This window comes from Danio aesculapii, chromosome 25 (assembly GCF_903798145.1).
Source record: "Danio aesculapii chromosome 25, fDanAes4.1, whole genome shotgun sequence".
Lineage (NCBI taxonomy): Eukaryota > Metazoa > Chordata > Actinopteri > Cypriniformes > Danionidae > Danio > Danio aesculapii.
Window position 1 is genome coordinate 33,030,623 of NC_079459.1, and position 23,726 is coordinate 33,054,348.

General features: G+C 38.6%; 1 protein-coding gene across 1 annotated transcript in view; it reads right to left on the bottom strand.

Moving 5' to 3' along the window:
- eps8l2 (EPS8 like 2) overlaps positions 1-19,499 on the bottom strand; it is a 56,240-nt gene extending 36,741 nt beyond the window's left edge. Inside the window, exon 1 of the mRNA XM_056452075.1 lies at positions 19,397-19,499. Coding sequence (XP_056308050.1) covers positions 19,397-19,499 — 103 coding nt within the window. The remainder of the gene's footprint in view (positions 1-19,396) is intronic.
- Between the last annotated feature and the right edge of the window lie 4,227 nt (positions 19,500-23,726).

The window sequence follows — 23,726 nt, forward strand, 5'->3', positions numbered from 1 at the left end:
CTGCTAAGTGCTGTTCATACTTCGCGCGCGGCCCTCAGACGATCACTCTGTGCCACAAATTGAATAGTATTTATTACCTGTAACTTTATCACCTGTTACTCACAGCCTTCTGTTCACCAAAGAAGACGCGAGCGTCTATCATTAAGTAGGGCACGCGTGCCCGCCCTCTGTGGTAACAGCTCACGGTCAGCAGCTCACGTCACGTGTGTTTTCGCAGACGCGAATACATCATTATATGAAGACAAAAATGACATTTTTAGGTGAATTATTCCTTATAAATACAGTGTGTGACTCTTTCAACATCATTTGGAGGTGTCCATGTCGCTGAGGAATGTATGTGAAACAATGAAAAGACTCGTGCAGCCGCCTTTGCTTCTCTCCTGAACTTGAAAATATGATTGGCAGAATCGTAGAAATTCTGGATTAAGATCGTCTAGGGGGTCGAATCGAGATCGCGATCTTTTTCCGATTAATTGTGCAGCTCTAGTTACTATTACATCAATACATTTTTAAAAAATCCTTAAAGGGCACCTATGATGAAAATCATATTTTGTAAGCTGTTTGAACAGAACTGTGTGCGGTAATAGTGTGTCCACAGTCATATTGTGGTGATATAAAGATAATAAGTCTCTTTTTTTAATATTTCCTGACGTTAAAGTAGGATCCAAATCCCTCCCATGTTAAGGCCCGACCGCAAGGTGACGTAGAACTGCAGTTTCCCCGCCCACCGAATTGATTGACAGCCGCGTATTAACATGTCTCCATGCGTATAATCATATCAACAAGACAGGATGTGCACAAAATGACCAAGATTAAAAGGTGTGTTCAGCTCTCTGTGATCATTAAACATCATCAAATGTGATCAAGAATGAGTTTTACGAGTTTAAAATGTTTTTAAAACAGTGCATGTTTATAATAAATTACAGCGATTTTACCCTCTTTATCACCACAGCCACACAGTGTCAGTACAATTATAAAAGAAGCGCTTCAATCCCAGTTTGTGGACGTTAAATCAGGTTTATTTTGTACATTAACATAACAGATATCCATACAGCAGAGGATATTAACATGTATCCTGTCATATTTGCCCTGCAAAAACAGTGGAAAGCTAAATGCGTGCGCTGTGTGTGTGGGTGTACTTTGTAATGACATTGTGTGTGACTCGTCGTTGCAACTCCACAACAAATACATCAAATAATCATTGTGAAAGTTTATACTGTAGTATTTCTCACAAACATTACATGAGATCTGCTTCCTTCATGTCTGTCACTCTGCTGTTTATCTGACGCAGCCGAGGCACACTCTGACTGGCACGTGGGAACGGTGTGTGGGCAGAACTAGCATTAAAGGCACAGGCAACAAGAACAGCTACATTGTGTTCAGAGCAGAAAATCCTAATGTTCTGGAAGGTCTGATAAATAATCTGATGGGTGTTTTGAGCTATCAAATGTAGGTCAAGAATAATTTTGCAATCCCAATCTAGCCACACAGAATCTCAAATCAAAACCGGATCAGATGGTAAAGTCTCTTTCAAGAGTTCACACTTAGCTGATGATTGGTAATAAGCTAGTTTGGTATGCTGTCCCGGGAGACAGCCCTGAGCTCATGAGATCCTCGAGCCCAGGGCTCCCTCCCGTTTGCAGGGCGAGAGGGGAGTTTGAGCTCAGGTAGATCTCGAGAACCCCCCCTCCCCCCTCCTGCTGCTTAAGGATTGCTATAAGGGTGTGTTGCTGGTGGAATTTGACTTATGGTGCTGATTTGGTTTAGTCAATTTACTTATGTCTCATGTTTTTGGACTGTGAGAGGAAACCGAAGAACTCGGGGAAAACCCACACAAGCATGGGGAGAACATGAACTCCACACAGAAATGCCGACTGGTCGGGTAGCGGCCCGAACCAGAGGCATTCTTGCTGTGAGGCCACAGTGCTAGCCACTGGGCCGCTGTACTGCCCTATAGAGGAAAAAAAGGAGGAGAGGGGGTGGAAGGGGGGATTCTTCAAGACGAAGATGACTAAAGGTAAGATGCTTAGTTATTTATACTGAATTAGGAATCGTCTGATTGGTGGTTTGTAAATTAGCTTGACTCGGGGCCAGCCGTGTCAATCATAAGCACATGATCCTCTCGAAATTAATTCATGAATAAACTTCACAAAGATTCACATCCCTGATTACATAGTGTACAAAACAGCCTTGTCAACATGCCAACAACACAAGCCAAACTGTTAGAAAAATGTTTGAGGGTTAATGTAGATCCTGATTTTCGGACTGTATGCACATTTGTTACAGGCGTAATGAGGTTTGTGCAGGAAGTGGGACTACAGTTACTGACAAATCATTCAGGCAGTTCAGATCTGCTTCCTTTCAGAGACAATAACCCTGTTTATTGCGCACTTTGATCTTTGCATACCTTTTACGAAAAGCTATTAGCAGTGCAAAGAAGTACATTTCTTCTCCTTAGAGCGTTTATACTCAAGTTTATAACATCACGGTACTTTAAAAGCTGCATAATTCATTTTAAACGAGAGTTAAAAGTGGCCTTCGATTGAAAATTTCTTCACCAGAAAACTTTGACCCTCCAACGCAAACATATTTGCAGTCACACACACACACACACACACACACACACACACACACACACACCTATGTTGTTATTGGTGGTTTATAGGGACTATTTTATACTGTAAAAACCGCTAAGCATATGAGCCTACCCCTAAACCTGACCTTAACCTTATTAAGAAACCTGTGGCAATTTTTTGAATGTCAGAAGACTCCATTACGTATCATTTTAAGTGTTTTGTATAACAAAGACACAAGGCATGTCCTCTTAAACCACTTAACTAGTACAACTAGGTCATTCCCATCGTTGATTATATGAAAAAATGTCCTGTAAATCATAAAAACCAGTACATACACACAAACACATTCAGGCAACCGTTGTCCTAAAGTGACTGCTGGAGGTCTAGTAACGCAATCTGTCTCACCTCTCTGTCACTCAGTGTCTCTCACCTCTGTGTCTCTCACCTGTCTCTCTTTCACCATACACACACACACACACACACACAACAGTCTCTCTGTTTGAGTTTCAGCCTACCGTGAACAACACTCTAAATGTTTTGAAGACCTTTCGGGTTTGTTTTATTGAATTGAATGCACATATATTACACTACACTGCAAAAAAAGCACTTCTTACTTTGGGTTTTTGTCTTGTTTCTTGTCTAAATATCTAAAAAGTCTTAAATCAAGAATTATTTTTTTTTATGTAAAAAAATATTGTTTTGTTTTAAAGGAAATAAGTAAAAATTAAGCAAGCAACTAAAATAATCTTACTTCAAACCAAAAAACAAGATTAATTTACCAACCCTACTGGCAGATCATTTACCTTGTTTTAAAGGGCACATAGTTTACCTCTTTTTTTATGATTTAATATTAATATTATGGTTCTTCTGAGTGTGCCAGTTTAGCTTCAGTTCAAAACACAATTCAGATTGTTTTATTATAATGTGTTAAAAAGTGTCATGTTGGGGGCGTGTCCACAGTTCGCTGATTTAGGGGTGTGTTGCTTCACATGTAAATTAGTTTCGGCTTCCCGCCCAACGTAACAAGGGGGCGGGGCCATGAGCTCACCCGCTCTGTGTTTGCAGCAGAGTCAGACAGGCAGACTGAGAGAAGGAGCAGGAGGAGAGGATCCGCATTCAGTCGTACATATATGACTCGGACACAGACCAAGCAGAGAGTACAAAATCATTTGTGTCTTTGTACAGTTTTACAGCCAACTGTGTGCTAGTTTCAAGTGCCGAGCTTGTACACAGAAACTAATAACTACGCACACTGAATTAACTTTGACTGAGGCACCGGATGCGCCGCTCGAAGCCGCGACACGGCACACCAGACACTCTCTGTGGCGCGGCAGAAACATGAAGTGTCCCGAATCGTCGCGCCACGCATTTTTGAATTCTAAACATAGGTTTCTGCAGCAGTCCGCAGCGCCCAGCCGTCGACTTGAGTGTACCCTGATAGAAACCGATGTTTAGAATTCTACAACACATGCTTGTTAAGATCACAGGGAGCTTCTGGGATCGCGAGAAATGCAAACGGCTGAAGTATAAGGTACTCAATGAGAAGTACACATGTTTGCAAACCTACCTAAAGATACAACTGATAATTCCGATTAGAGCGATAATGTGGAGAATATTGATCTTGTGTTGAGCCCAATGAGCCTTGCATCTAAAAATAGAGCTAGGGTGTTCCTTTAGTGATATCGCTTCGACTCACGCTGAAAATGGCGGACGTGAATCAACAAACTGAGGATATGATGACGCACCTGTCAATCAATATTGGTGGGCGGGGGGACCGCTCTCCTACGTAAAGTTGCGATCGATTTGAAAACCGCTCCTATTGGTCCACCGTTTTTTATGTTGTTAAATTGAAAAAAAAAGCACTGGGTGTGCTTATATCACCCCAATATGACGGTCTATACACCATACATGCACATATGTCTGTCCAAACAGCTTGAAAAGTAGATTTTTTACCATAGGTGCCCTTTAAAGAAAACTGACTCCATTTAAATGAAACACTGTATAAAAAAATAAAATATATATATATATTTTTTTTTCTTTTCTTTAAATATATATATTAATTACATTTTAAAATAATTTTACTTGTTTAGAAATTGTTTGTTGATATTTTTTTAATGATTATTTATAGTTGTATATATTTGTATAGAAACAGGACAAAAACTGTCACATGTTTACATACTGTTTGGTTTGCTGAATAAAAATATGATAGAAGTAAAATATTACACTACTTTAGAACCTTTCTTAACATCAACAAGCCATTTATGATAGATAAAATCATGTTTGCATCAGCGTTTTGCCAGCTGAATATCCTGCTTCCCTCATGAATACATCGCTGATGGAAAATAGGTTACAAATACAGTCTCATAAATCTTCAGCTGGTGCGGCACGGTGGCTCAGTGGTTAGCACTGTCGCCTCACAGCAAGAAGGTCTCTGGTTCGAGTCCCGGCTGGGTCAGTTGGCATTTCTGAGTTTGCATGTTCTCCCCGTGTTAGCGTGGGTTTCCTCCAGGTGCTCCGGTTTCCCCCACAGTCCAAACACATGCGCTCTAGGTGAATTGAATAAACTAAATTGTGTGTGTGAATGAGTGTGTATGGATGTTTCCCAGTACTGAGTTGCAGCTGGAAGGGCATCTGCTGTGTAAAACATATGCTGGATAAGTTGGCGGTTCATTCCACTGTGGCAACCCCAGATTAATAAAGAGACTAAGCCGTAAAAGAAAATGAGTGAATGAATAATATTTAGTCTTATAGGAAGGTTTAAATTAAGTCTGTGGTTTCTTATTCTTCGCTCTGCACTGCTATATATGGTCTTCTCTTGTTAAATACCAACAAGTAAAAAGGTTGGGAATATATCCAGCAAGCAGCAGCCATCCAAACACACGGTTCCCTTTAAGAGCAAACCTGTCTCACAGCCTCTCTGCAGGTACAAGAATCACCTGTTGTGATGCTGCCGTGCCAAACAGCTACGGTGTCCCATCTGGAAACAATTCAGGGAACGCCATCTGTTACACAGCAACAACCACACCAGTGAACTACAAACAAACACACACACACAAACCCTCTGTGCTCACACTTTCAGAGCACTATCCTAACACACAAAGGCCACATTTATACATTAAACCACAAGGGCGTTGTGATGCAATTGCAGGACATTCTGGTTGGTTGCTATAGTGTCCTGGATGGTTGTTATGTGGATGCAATGAGCTTTCTAGGGTGTTTATGCGGTTCTTATGGAGTTGCTAGGGTGTTCAAGGGGGATGCCATGCAGTTGCTAGGGTATTTTGGTTGGTTGCTATGATGTTCTGAAAGTTATGTGGTTGCTATGAAGTTTCTAGGGTGTTTTGTGTGGTTGCTATGGGGTTGCTAGGGTGTTCAAGGTGGTTGCTATGCAGTTGCTAAGGTATTCTGGTTGGTCGCTATGGTGTTCTGAATGTTATGTGGTTGCTGTGATGTTTCTATACTGTTTTGTGTGGTTGCTAGGGTGTTCAAGGTGGTTGCTATTCAGTTGCTAGGGTATTCTGGTTGGTCGCTATGGTGTACTGAATGTCATGTGGCTGCTATGACGTTTCTAGGGTATTTTGTGTGGTTGCTTTGGGGTTGCTAGGGTGTTCAAGGTGGTTGCTATGCAGTTGCTAGGGTGTTCTGGTTGGATGCTTATGTGGTTGCTATGATGTTTCTAAGGTGTTTTGTATGGTTGCTATGTGGTTCCTATGGGGTTGCTAGGGTGTTCAAGGGGATATCATGCAGTTGCTAGGGTATTCTGGTTGGGTGCTATGGTGTTCTGAATGTTATGTGGTTGCTATGATGTTTCTAGGGTGTTTTGTATGGTTGCTATGCGGTTCCTATGGGGTTGCTAGGGTGTTAAAGGGGGATGTCATGCAGTTGCTATGGTATTCTGGTTGGGTGCTATGGTGTTCTAAATGTTATGTGGTTGCTATGAAGTTTCTAGGGTGTTTTGTGTGGTTGCTATGGGGTTGCTATGGTGTTCAAGGTGGTTGCTATGCAGATGCTAGGGTATTCTGGTTGGTTGCCATGGTGTTCTGAATGTTATGTGGTTGCTATGAAGTTTCTAGGGTGTTTTGTGTGGTTGCTACGGGGTTGCTAGGGTGTTTAATGTGGTTGCTATGCAGTTTCTAGGGTATTCTGGTTGGTTGCTATGGTGTTCTGAATATTATGTGGTTGTTATGATGTTTCTATGGTGTTTTGTGTGTTGCTTTGGAGTTACCAGGGTGTCCAAGGTGGTTGCTCTGTGGTTGCTAGGGTATTCTGGTTGGTTGCTATGATGTTCTGAATGTTATGTTGTTGCTATGACATTTCTATGGTGTTTTGTGTGGTTGCTTTGGGGTTGCTATGGTGTTCTAGTTGGATGCTGTGGTGTTCTGGATGTTGTGGGGTTGCTATGAAAATTCTAGGGTGTTTTGTGTGGTTGCTATGGGGTTTCTAGGGTGTTCCAGATGGTTGCTAAGCAGTTGCCTGTGTGTTCTGGGTGGTTTCTATGATGTTCTGGATGGTTGTTATGTAGTTGCTATGACATTCCTAGGCATATTTGTGTGGTCGCTATGTGATCACTATGTGATTGCTAGGAAGTTCAAGGGAGTTGTCATGCAGTTGCTATGGTGTTCTGGTTGGTTGATATGGTGTCCTGGATGGTTATGTGGTTGTTATGAAGATTCTAGGGTGTTTTGTGTGGTTACTATGTGATTGCTGGAAAGTTCAAGGTGGTTACTATGCAGTTGTTATGGTGTTCTGGATGGACATTATGTGGTTGCTTTGAAATATCTAGGGTGTTTTGTGTGGTTGCAATGTGATCGCTATGGGGTTGCTAGGGTGTTCTGGTTGGTTGCTATGATATGGTGGATGATTATGTTGTTGCTATGACGTTTCTAAGGTGATTGGTGTGGTTGCTATGTGATCGCTATGGGGTTGCTAGGTTGTTCAAGGTGGTTGCTTTGCAGTAGTTAGAGTGTTCTGGGTGATTGCTATGATGTTCTGGATGGTTTTTATGTGGTTGCTATGAAGTTTCTATGGTGTTTTATATGGTTTCTATGTGATCGCTATGGGTTTGTGTTTGTGTTTGTGTGTGTGTGTGTGTGTGTGCGTGTGTGTGTGTGTGTGTGTGCGTGTGTGTGTGTGTGAAGCGCTCTGCTCTTTTGCATGTCCTCACTGTGAGCATGATCCTGCTGATAGATGAAAACCCTTATGTTTTTGCATGTGCTGGTCTGCAGAGGGCTGACGGGAAGGGTTTAGAGCGAGCACACGACACAATAACACCAAACCACAAGAAGAGATTTAAAGGCACGGCTCAATGCGGATGAGCAAACAGAAACTCGAAACACTGCAAGAGCATCAGGTTTGACTGTGTGTGTGTGTGTGTGTGTGTGTGTGTGCGTGTGTGTGCGTGTGTGTGTTCGTGTTCCCCTGCCAGGCCTGTGTACTATCCCATGGGTCATTTCCAGAGTGCAGAACATAACAACATGTTGTGTCTGCTATATTAGGCTCAGGTGCATAAATGCATACACAGACACATACACACACACAAACACACACATGAACACACAAATTAACTGCATAAAAGGATATTTCCAGGTCATTTTCATTCATTTATTCATTTTCCTTCGTCTTAGTCCCTTTAATCATCAGGGGCCGCCACAGCGGAATGAACCGCCAACTATTCCAGCATATGTTTTACACAGCGGATGCCCTTCCAGCTGCAACCCAATACTTGGAAACATGCATACACAATCATTCACACACACACACACACACACACACATATACTAAGGCCAATTTAGTTTATTCAGTTCCCCTATAGCGCATGTGTTTGGACTGTGGGAGAAACCGGAGCATCCAGAGGAAACCCACACGCCAACACAGGGAGAACATGCAAACTCCACACAGAACTGCCAACTGACTCCAGGTCATATTTCACCCCAAAATCAAAAGACAGACATAATAATTGATTATTATCATGGATTATGGATTATCATTATTATTGATTCTAATAATTTGTGGGACCATTTTGGCATTTTAAATATTTTATGCCATTTGTTCTAAAATGTAAAATATTTTTCACATTTCTTTAAGCTCATTTAAAAATAAATGAAAAGCATTTTGTCTCACTATATTAATTTACGTGCAGGTAATTCCACATTAGATAAAAATAAAATAAGATAAAATAAATAAAAACAAAAAAAAGTTTTGCATTTGTTATGTAAGGTCTACTGTCTACTGGTGGACGAATGTTCACTGCACGTCTTTCCATTGCACAATGTTGATTTACTTTAAACTTAACCCATATCTGACTCCAATTTTAGTATAAGGTGGTTTAGAATATTAATACATTTATCCTCGTTTTATCTGACTCCAATTATAAACATTGATAAGATTATTTTGTTTCTTTTAATATTATTTTAAGTTATGACTGAATATTCTCTTCGATTTGTTATTGTATATTATTCTCGTTCATTTGGATTCCTATAACATCCTCAGTCTTGTTCCAGCCGAGTATACTCTTAAGCACAAGCATGTCAGTCTTGGTCATTAAACAGAGGCGGTTAACCACAATTCTAAAAAGGCAGAACCCTACTTATTCAGTTTAGAATATAGATCCCCCATAGATCTGCTATCAACTAAATCAAAGAAAAACTACTTAATCATACCATAATCATTACTATAGAATCAAGCAGATCAATTTACTTAAACTATTAGTAACTTTGAGCAACCACCATATGATTTAAATTATGGTGATGAGCAAACATGTTGGATGAATTGCCGGGTTGCCTTGCTGGAAAACAGCGTATTTCATTCATTCATTCAGAAAGGCTCTCAAAGTATGCGTCCGTGACCGAAATGTGACCTCCGGTGGGCAGTAGCAGACTACAAAATGAGACGCAGAGTCAGAGTTCCACATGAGATTATTAATTAGTAAATATTATAAATATTAGGAGCGTAAACATTAGGTGAGCAGGTTACATTGTGTCCTAACAACACGCTTCATGACGAGATACACAGTGATGAGCAATTTGGCTGTTTGCACCAGACGAAACACGACAGGAATTTAAAAACAGCCATTCAGAAGCACAGAATATGCACTCACTCATGAAATAGTAAAGTTTATAATCTAATTAATACATATTAACCCTCTTTAACATTATTAAATGTAGATGCTGAATCACTCATATGTGTTTAGTGCTAAAGTTAAATTTTAAACAGTTTATTTTATTTTCCAGATCTGAGGTGAACTATCTGCTGCTGCTTTCAGTATATGGCAATAAATGTGATGTAAAATGGCATTCACACTCACAGTATTAGCATTTAACACTGAATAAAGCACATGAGGTGCACCTGAGGTGAACATAGTTTTCTGTTGTTCACCTGTGAGAAACAGAAGCCGTTTCTAATGTCAATTCAAGGTGTTGGTTAGGACAAAAACTCCTATTAATATGGAGAATACTCCTTCTATCGGGTGCCGTTGCTTTTATTTACAACACGGTTTAAATCACTCGCTCCTGTCCTCAATCTGGCAACCTGTGCTTGCGTTTGTTTTGATCCAGGGAGTGCAATACCTAGTTCAACCACTGGGTGTCAAACTTACATACTGCACCTTTAAATATACAATATTACAACACTAATTAATATGAATTTAATGCTACAGAAACAGTAATACCTAAAAGAAAGACATAAGAAACATTTTAGAGTTTTTAAAAGAAAGAAAATTAGGCTTATTTGAATAACACCTAAAAATATCCATAAAATTAGCAGTTTTCCATATTTTGTGATTGATGTTTTTATTTTACCTGTTTATTTACTTTTGAACTGAATTATGGGATCTTGATCTTTCTTACAACAATTTTTAACCTCAAAAAAGTGACTTTTATGAACATTTTTAACAGTTTAAAGTGATCTATTGTTTGGGTTGGTGTAGTATGTTACGCTAAAACCTTGTAAACTGACAGTATATTATCTGTTATTACAGACTTAGTTTTCTCTCTCTCTTTCTCTCTCACTATATATATATATATATATATATATATATATATAATTTATTACACATTATATTATTTTAAACTATTAAAATGTCAATAAGGGTACCTCACAGCAAGCAGATTGCCGGTTTAAGCCCAGCTGTGTCAGTTTGCATTTCTGTGTGGAGTTTGCATGTTCTCCCCTAGTTGGCGTGGGTTTCCTCTAGGTTCTGCAATGTGGGCGATCGGTGGCATAGGGGTGGCATAGAGACTCAACAATCCCCCCCCCCCCCCCCCCCCCCCACTCTTCACTTTCGTCTGCGAAAGGGCAGCACGAACTTCGGTATCTTACATGGGGCGGCACGGAGATAACAACTCACCCCTCCCCCTGTTCTTTTCACTTTCGTCCGCAAATGGGTGGCACGACCGCTGATTGCCTGGAGCACCAGTTAAGCTTGCGCTGCTACTGCTATAATGTGATTATATTGTATTGCAATATGGAGCAATTAAGTGTTGATGTTAAATCAAAAGTAATTCACAAATACTTAAAAATGAAATGATTTAATGACAATAATTCCCCATGGTTACAACTGAATTAGTTACAAAATAACTGTATCAAATGATTAAAAATTAAAAGATAAAACATATGATAATAATTGTACTGAGCTTAAATGTAAAATAAAGTTACCTCAGAGAGAGAGGGGGGGGGTACAAAACTGCATTTTGTCACTTTCTTGACCATGTGACCAAAGCCCATATACTGAGACATTCAAACTGACCAATCAACATGTGACCACATTGTAAAACCCCCAAAGTCCACACACCAGGCCCTGATCTTATCAGTATCTGCTTTTGGAGTCAGTATGGACCTTCTTTAGTGAAAAAGACATGTTTTGCCATATAAACAAATGCATATGATCATTTTCATTCTCACAAGCCAAAGGAAAATGAATGAATGAATGAATGAAAATGTCAATAAAAGGCACTCTGTTAATCTGTAGAGTTGAATTTTCAGCATCAGAAGTCGACAGAGCAGAGATCTACATCCCATAATGCAATTCACAACAGTAAATAAATGAAAAACACCTGTAAATACGGAAACTGTTAATTAACGGTGATTTTTTACAGTGTAGTCTTCATTAAAGTCAATGCAAGATATACAAATACAGCTAAACTGTACTTGTGTCATCAAAAATAAAATCAGCTTCTCTTCACAGCATAATACATACTCCTATTATTTTCTCCAGAGTTTGAGGTTGAAATATGAACTGACACACTAGTATTCAGATAGTGTTACTGTACAGTGGGTTTACAGCTTCCAGAACTCATCAATCAAGCTCTGACAGCGTTTCTCTCCTGTTATATTTGAGTCATTAACCCTTGTGTGCTGTTGAGGATGTCTGCATCCACTCTGGGGTGATTTTGAGTCTTAATTTGGCCACAACTCTCTCAGCGTTTCAGCAAATGGAATGATGTTTGGTGACAGATCTTATTTTGACATATATTTTAGGAAAATGCTTTGAAATTTTGTAAAAATTCAACAATACACTCTGGGCAAATTCACTACCCTTTCCTTATGTTGGGGGCTGTTCTTGCCCCATTGACTTCCATTATAATTACGTTTTTGATCGCAAAGCATTGACAGCATATAATCATGCATTCTTTTTTATGATTAATTTTTTTTTATTTTCTACAATAATATAACAGTAACACCCTTTTAACACCCCCTTTCCCCTCCCCTCACCAACAGCGGCCGTAATTAGTAATTATATAGTAATACAGTAATTATTACAGTAATTAGTAATTATGCAATCTTGATTGCTGCTGGTTTTCCCTGTTGGGAAGAGGTACAATTTAGGCTTTTTTTATGTTGATCATCAGTTGCGGTGTAAACGTTATTATTTTCTGGCTTTTATTCATTCATTCCTTTATTCATTTTCTTTTCAGCTTATTCCCTTTAAAATCTGCTTTTATTACCCTGGCTAGCAGCTAGCTCTCTGCAACTCTCACATGGTCGCCCACTGAAGCTAAGCAGGGCTGCGCATGGTCAGTACCTGGATAGAAGCCCACATGGGAAAGCTAGGTTGCTGTCGGAAGAGGTGTTAGTGAGGCCAGCAGGGGGCGCCCAACCTGCGGTCTGTGTGGGTCCTAATGCCCCAATAAAAGTGAAGGGGACACTATACTGCTCAGTGAGCGCCGTTTTTCGGATAAGACGTTAAACCGAGGTCCTGACTCTCTGTGGTCATTAAAAATAACAGAATGTCCTTCGAAAAAGAGTAGGGGTTTAACCCCGTCATCCTGGCCGAATCTGCCCACTGGCCTGTCCATCATGGCCTCCTAATCATCCCAATATAATAATTGGCCTAATCACTCTGTCTCCTCTCCACCAATCAGCTGGTGTGTGGTGTGAGGTTTTGCACAAAATGGCTGCCGTCGCGTCATCCAGGTGGATGCTGCACACTGATGGTGGATGAGGAGATTCCCCCCAATGTGTAAAGCACTTTGAGTGCCCAGAAAAGTGCAATATAAATGTGAGGAATTATTATTATTATTATTATTATTTATTTATTTATTAATCAGGGGTCGCCAAAGTGGAATGAACCACTAACATTTCCAGCAAATGTTTTACACAGCGGATGCCCTTCCAGCTGCAACCCACCAGTGGGAAACACCCATACACACTCCTTCACGCTCATACACGATGGCCAATTTAGCTTACCCAATTCCCCTATAGCGCATGTGTTTGGACTGTGGGGGAAACCGGAGCACCCGAAGGAAACCCACGCCAACACGGGAGAACATGCAAACTCCACACAGAGATGCAAACTGACCCAGCCGAGTCTCCAGTGATGTGTGTGTGTGTTTGTATGTACTGTATATGTGTTTGTGTATGCCTCCAGTGGTGTATGTGGGTGCGTGTGTGTTTGTTTGTATATGTGTGTGAGTCTGCAGTGGTGTGTGCGTGTCTCCAGTGAGGTGTGTGCTTCTATATATGTGTGTTTGTGTGTCTCCAGTGATGTGTGTTTCTATATATGTGTGTTCGTGTGTCTTTAGTGATGTGTGTGTGTTTGTATGTATTTATGTGTTGCCAGTGGTCTGTGTGTGTTTCTACTGTATGTGTGTGTGTCTGATCCAGCACACACAGCATGTTCTCAGTGTTCCTCCGGGTGTGTCTGGAAAGGCTGTGTGTGCTGAAGTCACTCACTGAGCATGAAAGAGGCTTTTGAGGAACAGAATGGAAGTAAGAGAGAAACAGAAAGATCTTCCTGAGCTCAGTCACGTTTCTCAATGACCAAAACACCTGAAGCAGCTAATGACTCAAATATACCAACATAGGCTCATGTTGAAAACGTAGCCCTATATACATTTCTGGAGATTGCGAATTATGTAGCCAGAAGTATGTATGGCTGCATTTCATCTTTAAAATGAACGCTACAGGGCAGTGTGACGCCATTCCTTTTCACCCTTACCAGCTGTCCACATACCTCTGTATTGACGGCTTTCTCGCTGTTATTAGTTTGTCCAGTTAACTTGCCATGTACGTCGGCGGACTTGAAACGCAGAGAGATGACCCAGATGACAGGGTTCGAGTCTGGTGAAGAACGATTCCAGAAAGCAGGTAAGACCAAAACAGAAGCCAAAAAATAAAATAAACAAGTAAATAACAGCGTGAGAATGTGGTAAAAATCAGACGAGGGCTTTTCTTTTTCTGGATTGCTTTTGAAATTTGTCGGTTGGGTTTAGGGAAGTGGGTGTGCGGGTCAATCTGTGCTTTTTAAAATACTATTGGTTGGGTTTAGGGAAGGAGGAGGCTGGGTCAGTCGATCGGTTAATCAGTCAGTCAACAGCGGCCTCTGCTGGATTTACAAGAGAACAGCAGGCGCGAATGGAACTAGGGAGAAATTTGATATCTCAAAAATCCAACACAGGCTCATTGTGAAAACGTAGCCCTATGGACGTTTCTGGAGACAGGGAATTACGTAGGTGGAGGAACGTATGGCTGCATTTCATTTTTTTAAACGAACGCTACGGGGCGGTGTGACGCCGTTCCTTTTCGCGCTTACCAGCTGACCGCTTACCTCCGTATGGACTACATTCCGGCTGCAATCAGTTTGTCCCTTTAGCGCGCCACGTAAGTCGGCGGATTTGATATGCAGAGAACAGTTGACCACGAAGACGGGGGTTCGAGTCCAGTGAAGAACGGTTCCAGAAAACAGGTAAGACAAAAACAGAATCCAAAATATAAGACAAACAAGTGAATAGCAGGGTGAGGATGTGGTAAAATGTGAAAACGTGGTAAAAAAAACAAAAAAAACAAGGGCTTTTATTTTTTTAGATTGCTTTTGAAACGTGTTGGTTGGGTTTAGGGAAGTTGGTGGGCGGGTCAATCGATAAAATTGGTTGGGTTTAGGGAAGGGGGAGTGTAGGTCTGTCGACAGTGGCCTCTGGTGGGCTCAAGCATACACATCGACCTCTGGCAGATTTGCGAAAACAATTGCAGAAAAACGTGCTGCCGGGACGTATTTTGCGGTCTCCAGAAACGTCTGTGGAGGTACCTTTTTTAGAATGAGCCTGGGTTGCAAAAATCATACACAGTGGCATCTCGTGGATTCGCGAAAACAAAAACAGTAAAAAAAAAACGCACCTCCTGGGACGTTTTTGACGCTTTCCAGAAATGTATATAGATGTACGTTTTCAGAATGAGCCTGGGTTGGAATATACACAGGAGAGTGAAACACTTGCTTATCCATCCTAAATAGTATTGGAAAATAGAATTAGTATGTCCCGAACCGAAGTATGTTGAGAAGAGGGTGTTCCCGGATGCTCTACTATTTCCACTAGAAATTCAGTGTACAAGCGTCCGTACTCTAACCGCTAATATTACATTCAACACATTGCACGTTGGATGTGAATTTGATTCAAACTACAAATTTGGGGGGAAAGTGTAAGCAAACTACAAACATGGTGGACGCACGAGACCAACCATCAAGTTGAGAGGCTTCGGTAAAGATGTTTGAATGTCTATTAATTACTACTAGCTAACTGGAAAATATTTCAATCACGTTTTCCGTCTTATATGGCGGGGAAAATAAGTATTGAACACATCACAATTTTTCTCAGAAAAGGTTTCTAAAGGTGTTGTTGATTTGAACTTTTCCCCAGATGTTGGTAACAACCAAAGAAAATCAACATCGAAGAGTTCACACTAAGCTGATGATTTATCATAAGCTTGTTTAGCATGCTGTCCCGGGAGAGAGCCCTGAGTTCAAGGGATCCTCGAGCCCAGGGCTCCCTCCCGTTCGCAGAGCGAGAGGGGAGATTGAGCTCAGGTAGATCTCAAAAACTCCCCAGCTGAAGTGGCTAAAGTGAACTACTTTTAGAAGGAAAGATACTAATGCTGGGAGCTAGACAATGTGCCACTTTGGCTTAGTCTGTTACGTATGATGCATATATTTGGACGGTGGGAGGAAACCGGGGAACCCGGGGGAAACCCACGCAGACATGCGGAGAACATGCAAACTCTGCACAGAAATACCAACCAGCCCAGCGAGAACCAGAGCCAGCGGTGTTCTTGCTGTGGGGCAACAAAGCTAACCACTGGGCAGCTGTGCCGCCCAATCTATGAGAAAAAGGTGGAAAAGGGGAGGAAGGGGGGTTTCTTCCAGCTAATGGAAGCTAATGCTGTGGTAAATCATAAGTATGCGATACTTTTGAATTTAGTTTATAAATGAACTTCACTTAATTAGTTTACAAATGAAGTTCTGTGTAATAAAATGAAATGACACAGGGAAAAATGTTGAACACATGACGAAAGGGAGGTGTAAAAAGGCAATGAAAGCCCAGACAGCAGCTGAAATCTCTCAGTAGTTCTTCAGCAACCCTCTGTCCTTCCTCAGTGTAAATGAATATCATCTGCTTCAGTCCAACATCTACATTAGCAGGAGGATGAAGATGAAACCATTTCAGCAAGACGATGATCCAAAACACAACCAAGGAAACTCTCAAATGCTTTCAGAGAAAGAAAATCAAGCTGTAGAATGGCCAAGCCAATCACCTGATCCGAATCCAATAGAAAATACAAATTAAAGCTCAGATTTGATAAACGAGACCCACAGAACCATCAAGATTTTGACACTCAGTTGATTTTGGTGAAAAAAAGATTTGTTTTGTTTTTATTTGTATGTTTGTATTGTTTGGGTTTTTATCACAATCTAGTTTCATACAGTGTCTGATGAGTCTCTATCAAAAACAATATGAGTGTGTGCAGTGAATGGGGAATTCTTTGTGGCTTCCTCTGCTGTGTGAATCTCCTGCCAGACTCATTTGATTGGCAAATGTGTGATTGCTCTGCTTTAGCTGAATGGCTGAGAGTGTGTGTGCGATACTCATGCAAATGTCCTACTGTACCACCAGAGCCATTACATACTGGACCGGCATCTCAAAGGAAACAGGACACAGGATGTGATGCAATCCAGTGGGAGGAGCCATATAAAAACACTCACAAACCCCGCCTGTGCATCACTGACACACACTGGGCATTATTCATGTCATGCAAACATAAAGTGTTGAGGAATAAATCTGCTCCTACACAAACTTTTAAAGGGGAGTTATTATGCAAAAATCACTTTTATAAGGGGTTTGAACAAAGTTGTGTGGCAGCAGTGTGTGTATATAACCAGCTTCTAATGGTAAAAATGTATTAATTCTATTGTATATAATCAAACATCATATAAACAGTCTGCAGAAACACTTTGATTGACATTCTCCCTTTGTACGTGTCATCAGAGGGAGAAAGCCCCGCCCACTAGTGACCATCTCTACTGCATTAGTCTAGGACGTTAGTCTTGTTTTTGAATCTGCCACTATGCTGACACACAGGCATTTGTAGCCCCGCCCACTTTTGATAAGAGCACAATCTCATTTTAATTTAAAGCGACAGTCACCAAAATGCCACAATTAGGATCAAAGCCTAAAAGGGTCAGTTTCAGAGAGTTATAAAATATTATCTGTGTGGTATTTTGAGCTGAGACTTATTTTACATCTCGTAAAAAGGGGCATAATAGATATGCTTTAAAGCCAAAACCAGCAAAAGGCTAAATTTAGCCATTAATGTTTTTGTTCAGAAATAAGACTCATTATGGACTGTATTATTTCATCTAAAGTTGAAAGTTAAATCAAATATTTGATTTGATTTAAGGCTGAATTCATTGACTTATTGATTGGTTTACTAAAGTCAAATATTACTTAAAAAGCTAAGCAATGTTACACTGTATAACGATGTTGGGTCAAATATGGACAAAACCAACATTGTTTTCAGGTTTTCAATGAAATTTAAATGACTCTTTTTACAAACAGTAAATTATAAATAAATAAATAAATAAATAAATAAATAAAAATAAATAAATAAATAAATAAATAAATAAATAAATAAATAAATAAATAAATAAATAAATAAATAAATAAAAATAAATAAATAAATAAATAAATATAAATAAATAAATAAATAAATAAATAAATAAATATAAATAAATATTATTTTAATGAAAATAAAAACAATATTTAAAATAATCTAAAATTATATTACATTATTTTATGCATAATTATTATTATTATATTAAATACATATTAAAGTTACATATACAATATTTCGTTACACAAAATACATTTTATTTAATTTATTACTGGTCACTCAAAGCTATGTTAATGTTAGATGGACAAAAATTTATTAAGATTAATCACATTCAAAATAAAATAGATATTTTTAGGCAATAAATATATATATATATATATATATATATATATATATATATATATATATATATATATATATATATATATATATATATATATATATATATATATATATATATATATATATATATATCCGCTTGTTAAGTTGTGACGTATGGAGTACTGTTTCCGGGTCCAAGCCACTACTTGTTTGAATTGAGAAAATATTAGTTTATGACCACTTTTTAGTCATATCACACATTAAAGTGAATTTTATACAAAATCATGGTGTACATGACAGTCTCTGGACTTGCTGCATCACAGACACCAATATTTTAACAATTTATGTTGGCGCAATAGCCTAGTGGTTAGCGCACTGACATATGGTGCAGTAGCACTTCAGGGCGTCCCGAGTTCAAATCCCAGCTCAAGCACATTTCCCGTCCCTACCCTCTCTCTCTCTACCACTTTGCTTCCTGTCTGAAATACTGTCCTATCAACTTAATAAAGGCAAAAAGCTAAAAATAAATCTTTAATAAAATAAATTACTTTTTGCCAAATTAGGCATAGTTATATATATTGTAATCGTGATTTTTGAAAGTATCACAGTGCTTTGTAAACATTTATTATTACCATTTGTTGAGTCTCCCCATACAGTATGATTGAGCGCTTGGACCCAGAAGCTGCTTTGCGTGTCGTCACACTTAACAAGCAGATAAACAGATATTATCTATAACAAACAAAACTACACAAAACAAAAATATTTACATAGCTATTTAAATTGCATCATATACATATATATTTTATATCTAAATATAAATAAACCTTTGCTTTATGCATATTCCTATATAAATATATGCACACATGAGCGTATTTAAATATACATAATAACAGCATGCACATATACATTATATTTATACAAACTTTCATTTTGGATGCGATTAATCTTCGCCCAGCACTCATATTTATTAAAAGCAAACATTAATTTTTTCATAAGAGGAATTTTATGTGATTCCCTAATTAACTTGAACACATTTTTATTACTAACATTTCCGACAATGCACAATTTTGCCCAATAATACTCACAGCGCTTCTAATTTTCACATAAACGCGTGGTTTACTCACCGAACAGGGTCTTGGCACTGATCTTGCTGTCGGATCTGGCCACCCCACTGCAAACAAGAGCAGAAGAGGATGAGGAGGAGGAGGAACGACGCCTGCTCTTCATCACTACAGCCTTACAAATCTCACTGTCCTGCTCTAATGTGACCACTGGACACAACACGCATTAGAAGTGAGCTACAGGTTATGAGCGAGAGAGAGAGAGAGAGAGAGACATAGAGAAAGAAAGACAGACAGGTTGTTTCCAGCAGGGCAGGAAAGGCAAACATTCCCAAACAGAGCTGCTCTGTTAACCAAGACTGTAACACACACACACACACACACACACACTCTCTCTCACAGAAAATCACTAACTACGGGATGTTTGGCTAGGTGTGTGCAATCCCACGAAAACATTCACAAACAGCGCCATTCATTTAACATGCATTAAAATGGGAATTAACAGTACAAAAGACAAAAAAAAACATAAAACTATTTGGGAAAAAATAAAGGGACTAAACAATGTCAAATAAACAGCAGAAACATGTAACAGCAGAAACATAAAACAGCAGAAAACTGAAGTGATTGCGTTTGGGAACAGAGATGAGGTTCTCAAGGTGAATGCGTACCTTGGCTCTAAGGGTCAAACAACAAAAAATAAGGTCAAGAATCTTGGTGTGACTCTGGAGTCAGATCTGAGTTTCAATAGTCATGTCAAAGCAGTTAGTAAATCAGCATACTATCATCTCAAAAACATTGCAAGAATTAGATGCTTTGTTTCCAGTGAAGACTTAGAGAAACTTATTCATGCCTTTATCAGCAGCAGGGTGGATTACTGTAACGGCCTCCTCACTGGCCTCCCCAAAAAGACAGTCAGACAGTTACAGCTCATCCAGAACGCTGCGGCCAGAATTCTGACCAGAACCAGGAAAGCAGAGCACATCACACCTGTCCTCAGGTCTTTACACTGGCTCCCAGTGACATTCAGAATAGATTTTAAAGTATTATTACTGGTCTATAAATCACTAAATGCCCCAGGACCTCAATACATTACAGATATGCTCACTGAATACAAACCCAACAGATCACTCAGATCTTTAGGATCAAATAGATTAGAAATTCCAAGAGTTCAGTCAAAGCAGGGTGAATCGGCCTTCAGCTACTAACAGCGCCCCCTACTGCTGGAATCAGCTTTCAGAAATGATCAGATGTGCTCCAACTCTAGGCACATTCAAATCAAGACTGAACACACATCTGTTTAGCTGTGCCTTTACTGAATGAGCACTGTGCTACGTCCGACAGATCGCACTATTGTATTTTTCTCTTCTTTTCATTCTTTTATAACCTGTTTTATCTGTTTTTATGCTTATTTATTTTTTTTTTACCATTTTTATTATTTGTTTTTATTTCTCTTATACTTGTTTCTTTTCTTCCTGTTTGTGTAAATCACTTTGAATTGCCACTGTGTATGAAATGTGCTATAGAAATAAACTTGCCTTGCCTTGCCTTGCCTAATTAACTGCAATAAAACTCACAATATAAAACTATTTGCCAAAACGTATAATTACTTGCATGAATTTCAGAAGTTCACCCTTGCCGATGATTGATTATAAAGAATGTTTGGCATGCTGTCCCGGGAGCGAGCGCTGAGCTCATGAGATCCTCAAGCCCGGGGCTCCCTCCTGTTGCAGGGCGAGAGGGGAGTCTGAGCTCAGGTAGGTCTCGAGAACTCCCCTGCTTAATTATGAATTGGCTGTGAAGATTGTGTGCTGAATTCATTTGTCAATTTATTTGTTACATGTTTTGGTCTGTGGGAGGAAACTGGAGTGCCCGTGAGCCAGTGACGTTCTTGCTGTGAGGCAATGATGCTACCCATTGGCCTTCGTGCTGCCCTGATAAGAAAAAGGGGAGGAGTAGGGGTGGAAGGGGGGATTCTTCAAGACGAAGATGGCTAAGGTAAGATGCTTTGGTTATTTATAGTGATTTAGGAATCGTCTGATTGGTGGATCGTGCGTTAGCTAACGAGGAACAGCTGCTATCAATCATAAGCGCGTGCTCCTCTTGAAATTAGTACATGAATAAACTTCACATATTGTACACAATTAAAAATGTTCACAAATCTATTTAAAACAATCAATACTTGCAGTAAACTCGGATATATTGTTTCTGGAGAAAACAAATGAGCATTAAAGAAACAAAAAAAATGTATTCTGTCATCATTTACCCATGGTTTGTCACAAAAATGAGACTTTATTTACTGAATCTTTGTCTGTTGAACACAAAAGAAGAGTTTTTTTAATGTTATAAACCTGTAACCATTGACTTCCATTGTATTTGTTTTCCTAATATAGATGTCAATGGTTTCTGGTTTTTCTTTAATATTTCTGTTTTGATCAACAAACTTATAAAGGTTTGAAATCACTTGAGGGTCAGTAAAATGTGGGTACTTCTATTATTATTTTTGGGTGAACTGTTCCTTTAACGCACTCTGTGTAGATGCTGAAATGCATTGCTTCATACATTGCAACAGAATACATGAATTTCATCTCACATAGTCAGTAGCAGATCATGAGTCCACACAAGGGTTTGAACTTTCATCAGTGAAAATTAAACCACACTGAGCTGAACTACACTGGACTTCAACTCTGAAAACTGAACTGACACAGTTTCAATTTAATAAACTTCTATGTAAAGCTGCTTTGACATAATCTACTTTGTAAAACTGCTAAACTAATAAAGATGAATTGAATTGAAAATATTAATATGAAAGGACTTACTTGCTTGCTTTTGTTGGTGACCCCAAAACACTCATGATCTACGACATCCACCTGTTACACACAGACAGAAAACAGCATTAGACACAAATGCCTACGAATGCAGTCAAAATTATTCACCCTCCTGTGATTTTTTCCAAATATTTCCCAAATTAGGTTTAACAGAGGAAGGAATTTTTCACAGTAATTCCTATAATATTTTTTCTTCTTATTTGTTTTATTTCGGCTAGAATAAAAGCAGGTTTTAATTTTTTTTTACTATTTTAAGGTCAATATTATTAGCCCCCTTAAGCTATATTTGTTTTGGATTGTCTACAGAACAAACCACTGTTATACAATGACTTGCCTAATTAACCTAGGTTAAGCTGAATACTAGTATCTTGAAAAATGTCTAGTCAAATATTATTTGCTGTCATCATGGCAAAGATAAAAAAAATCAGTAATGAGTTATTAAATGAGTTAAATGAGTTATTAAAACTATTATGATTAGAAATGTGTTGAGAAAATCATCGTTAAACAGAAATTGGGGGAAAAATATACAGGAGGGCTATTAAATCTGACTTCAACTGTATACTACAATATCTCTCCATAACCTCCAATACTGAAAAAAATAAGATTTTAGCTTTTTTGTGTACACTTCTGCACTGAATTTAACCCAAACACAGCTTTTGAAAATTTTCTGTTATAATATGACAACATACTGACACGTCAGATAATGAGGTACCTAACAATCACACTAACAGCCAATGATTGCACTATGAATCTGTCATTTTTAAGTAAAATGAACTCCATAAAACAGCAAGTTAATAAACACAGCAGCAAAAGATAAATGACAAAACTGTAAATACAACTGGAAAACAGGGAAGAGTGAAAAAATCTCCCAGTGTAAAATGACCATAATATTCTCTGACACTTCCTCAAAGAATCACTGTAAACAAACAATTGTAAGTAAAATACACCTTCAGATTCAAGGTCAAATGAATGCAAACTTGCACTGAGTACTAACACATAAAGCTGAAAGTTTATACTGTACATCAGACAAATATGCAATTGCTGTATTACTTAATTTGTTCTTTCAAAGTGTATTAAGTTATATATTGAGTTGAGTTTATATATTATTCCTGCTGTATTTTTTTGCTAAACTGACAATTTAAACCTTTGTCAATTTGTATGACAATATTTAATTTCAAACAATTTCAAGTAAAAACGCAGAAATCTAATAAAAAAAAACTTAATTTTCTTACTTTGATATTTTTTATCAATTATTTATTGTAAACATGATCAATTCCAAGGTCAAATTAATACACATTTGCATTGACTACTAACACAAAAATCTATTTTTGTTAATTTGCTTATTTTTTTGCTTTGATTTTTCTCTAATAATTATTGTAAACATAAGAAACCATTCTAAATAAAATACACCAACAAACACACAATGCAACAATAATGCAAACTTGCATTGAGAACAACCACAAACAGCTCATTTATTTATTTAAATGTCCTTTTTTTACTTTGATAATTGCTCAAAGAATCACTGTAAACATAACGCAGAATACCAAGTATAATACATCTACAAATAC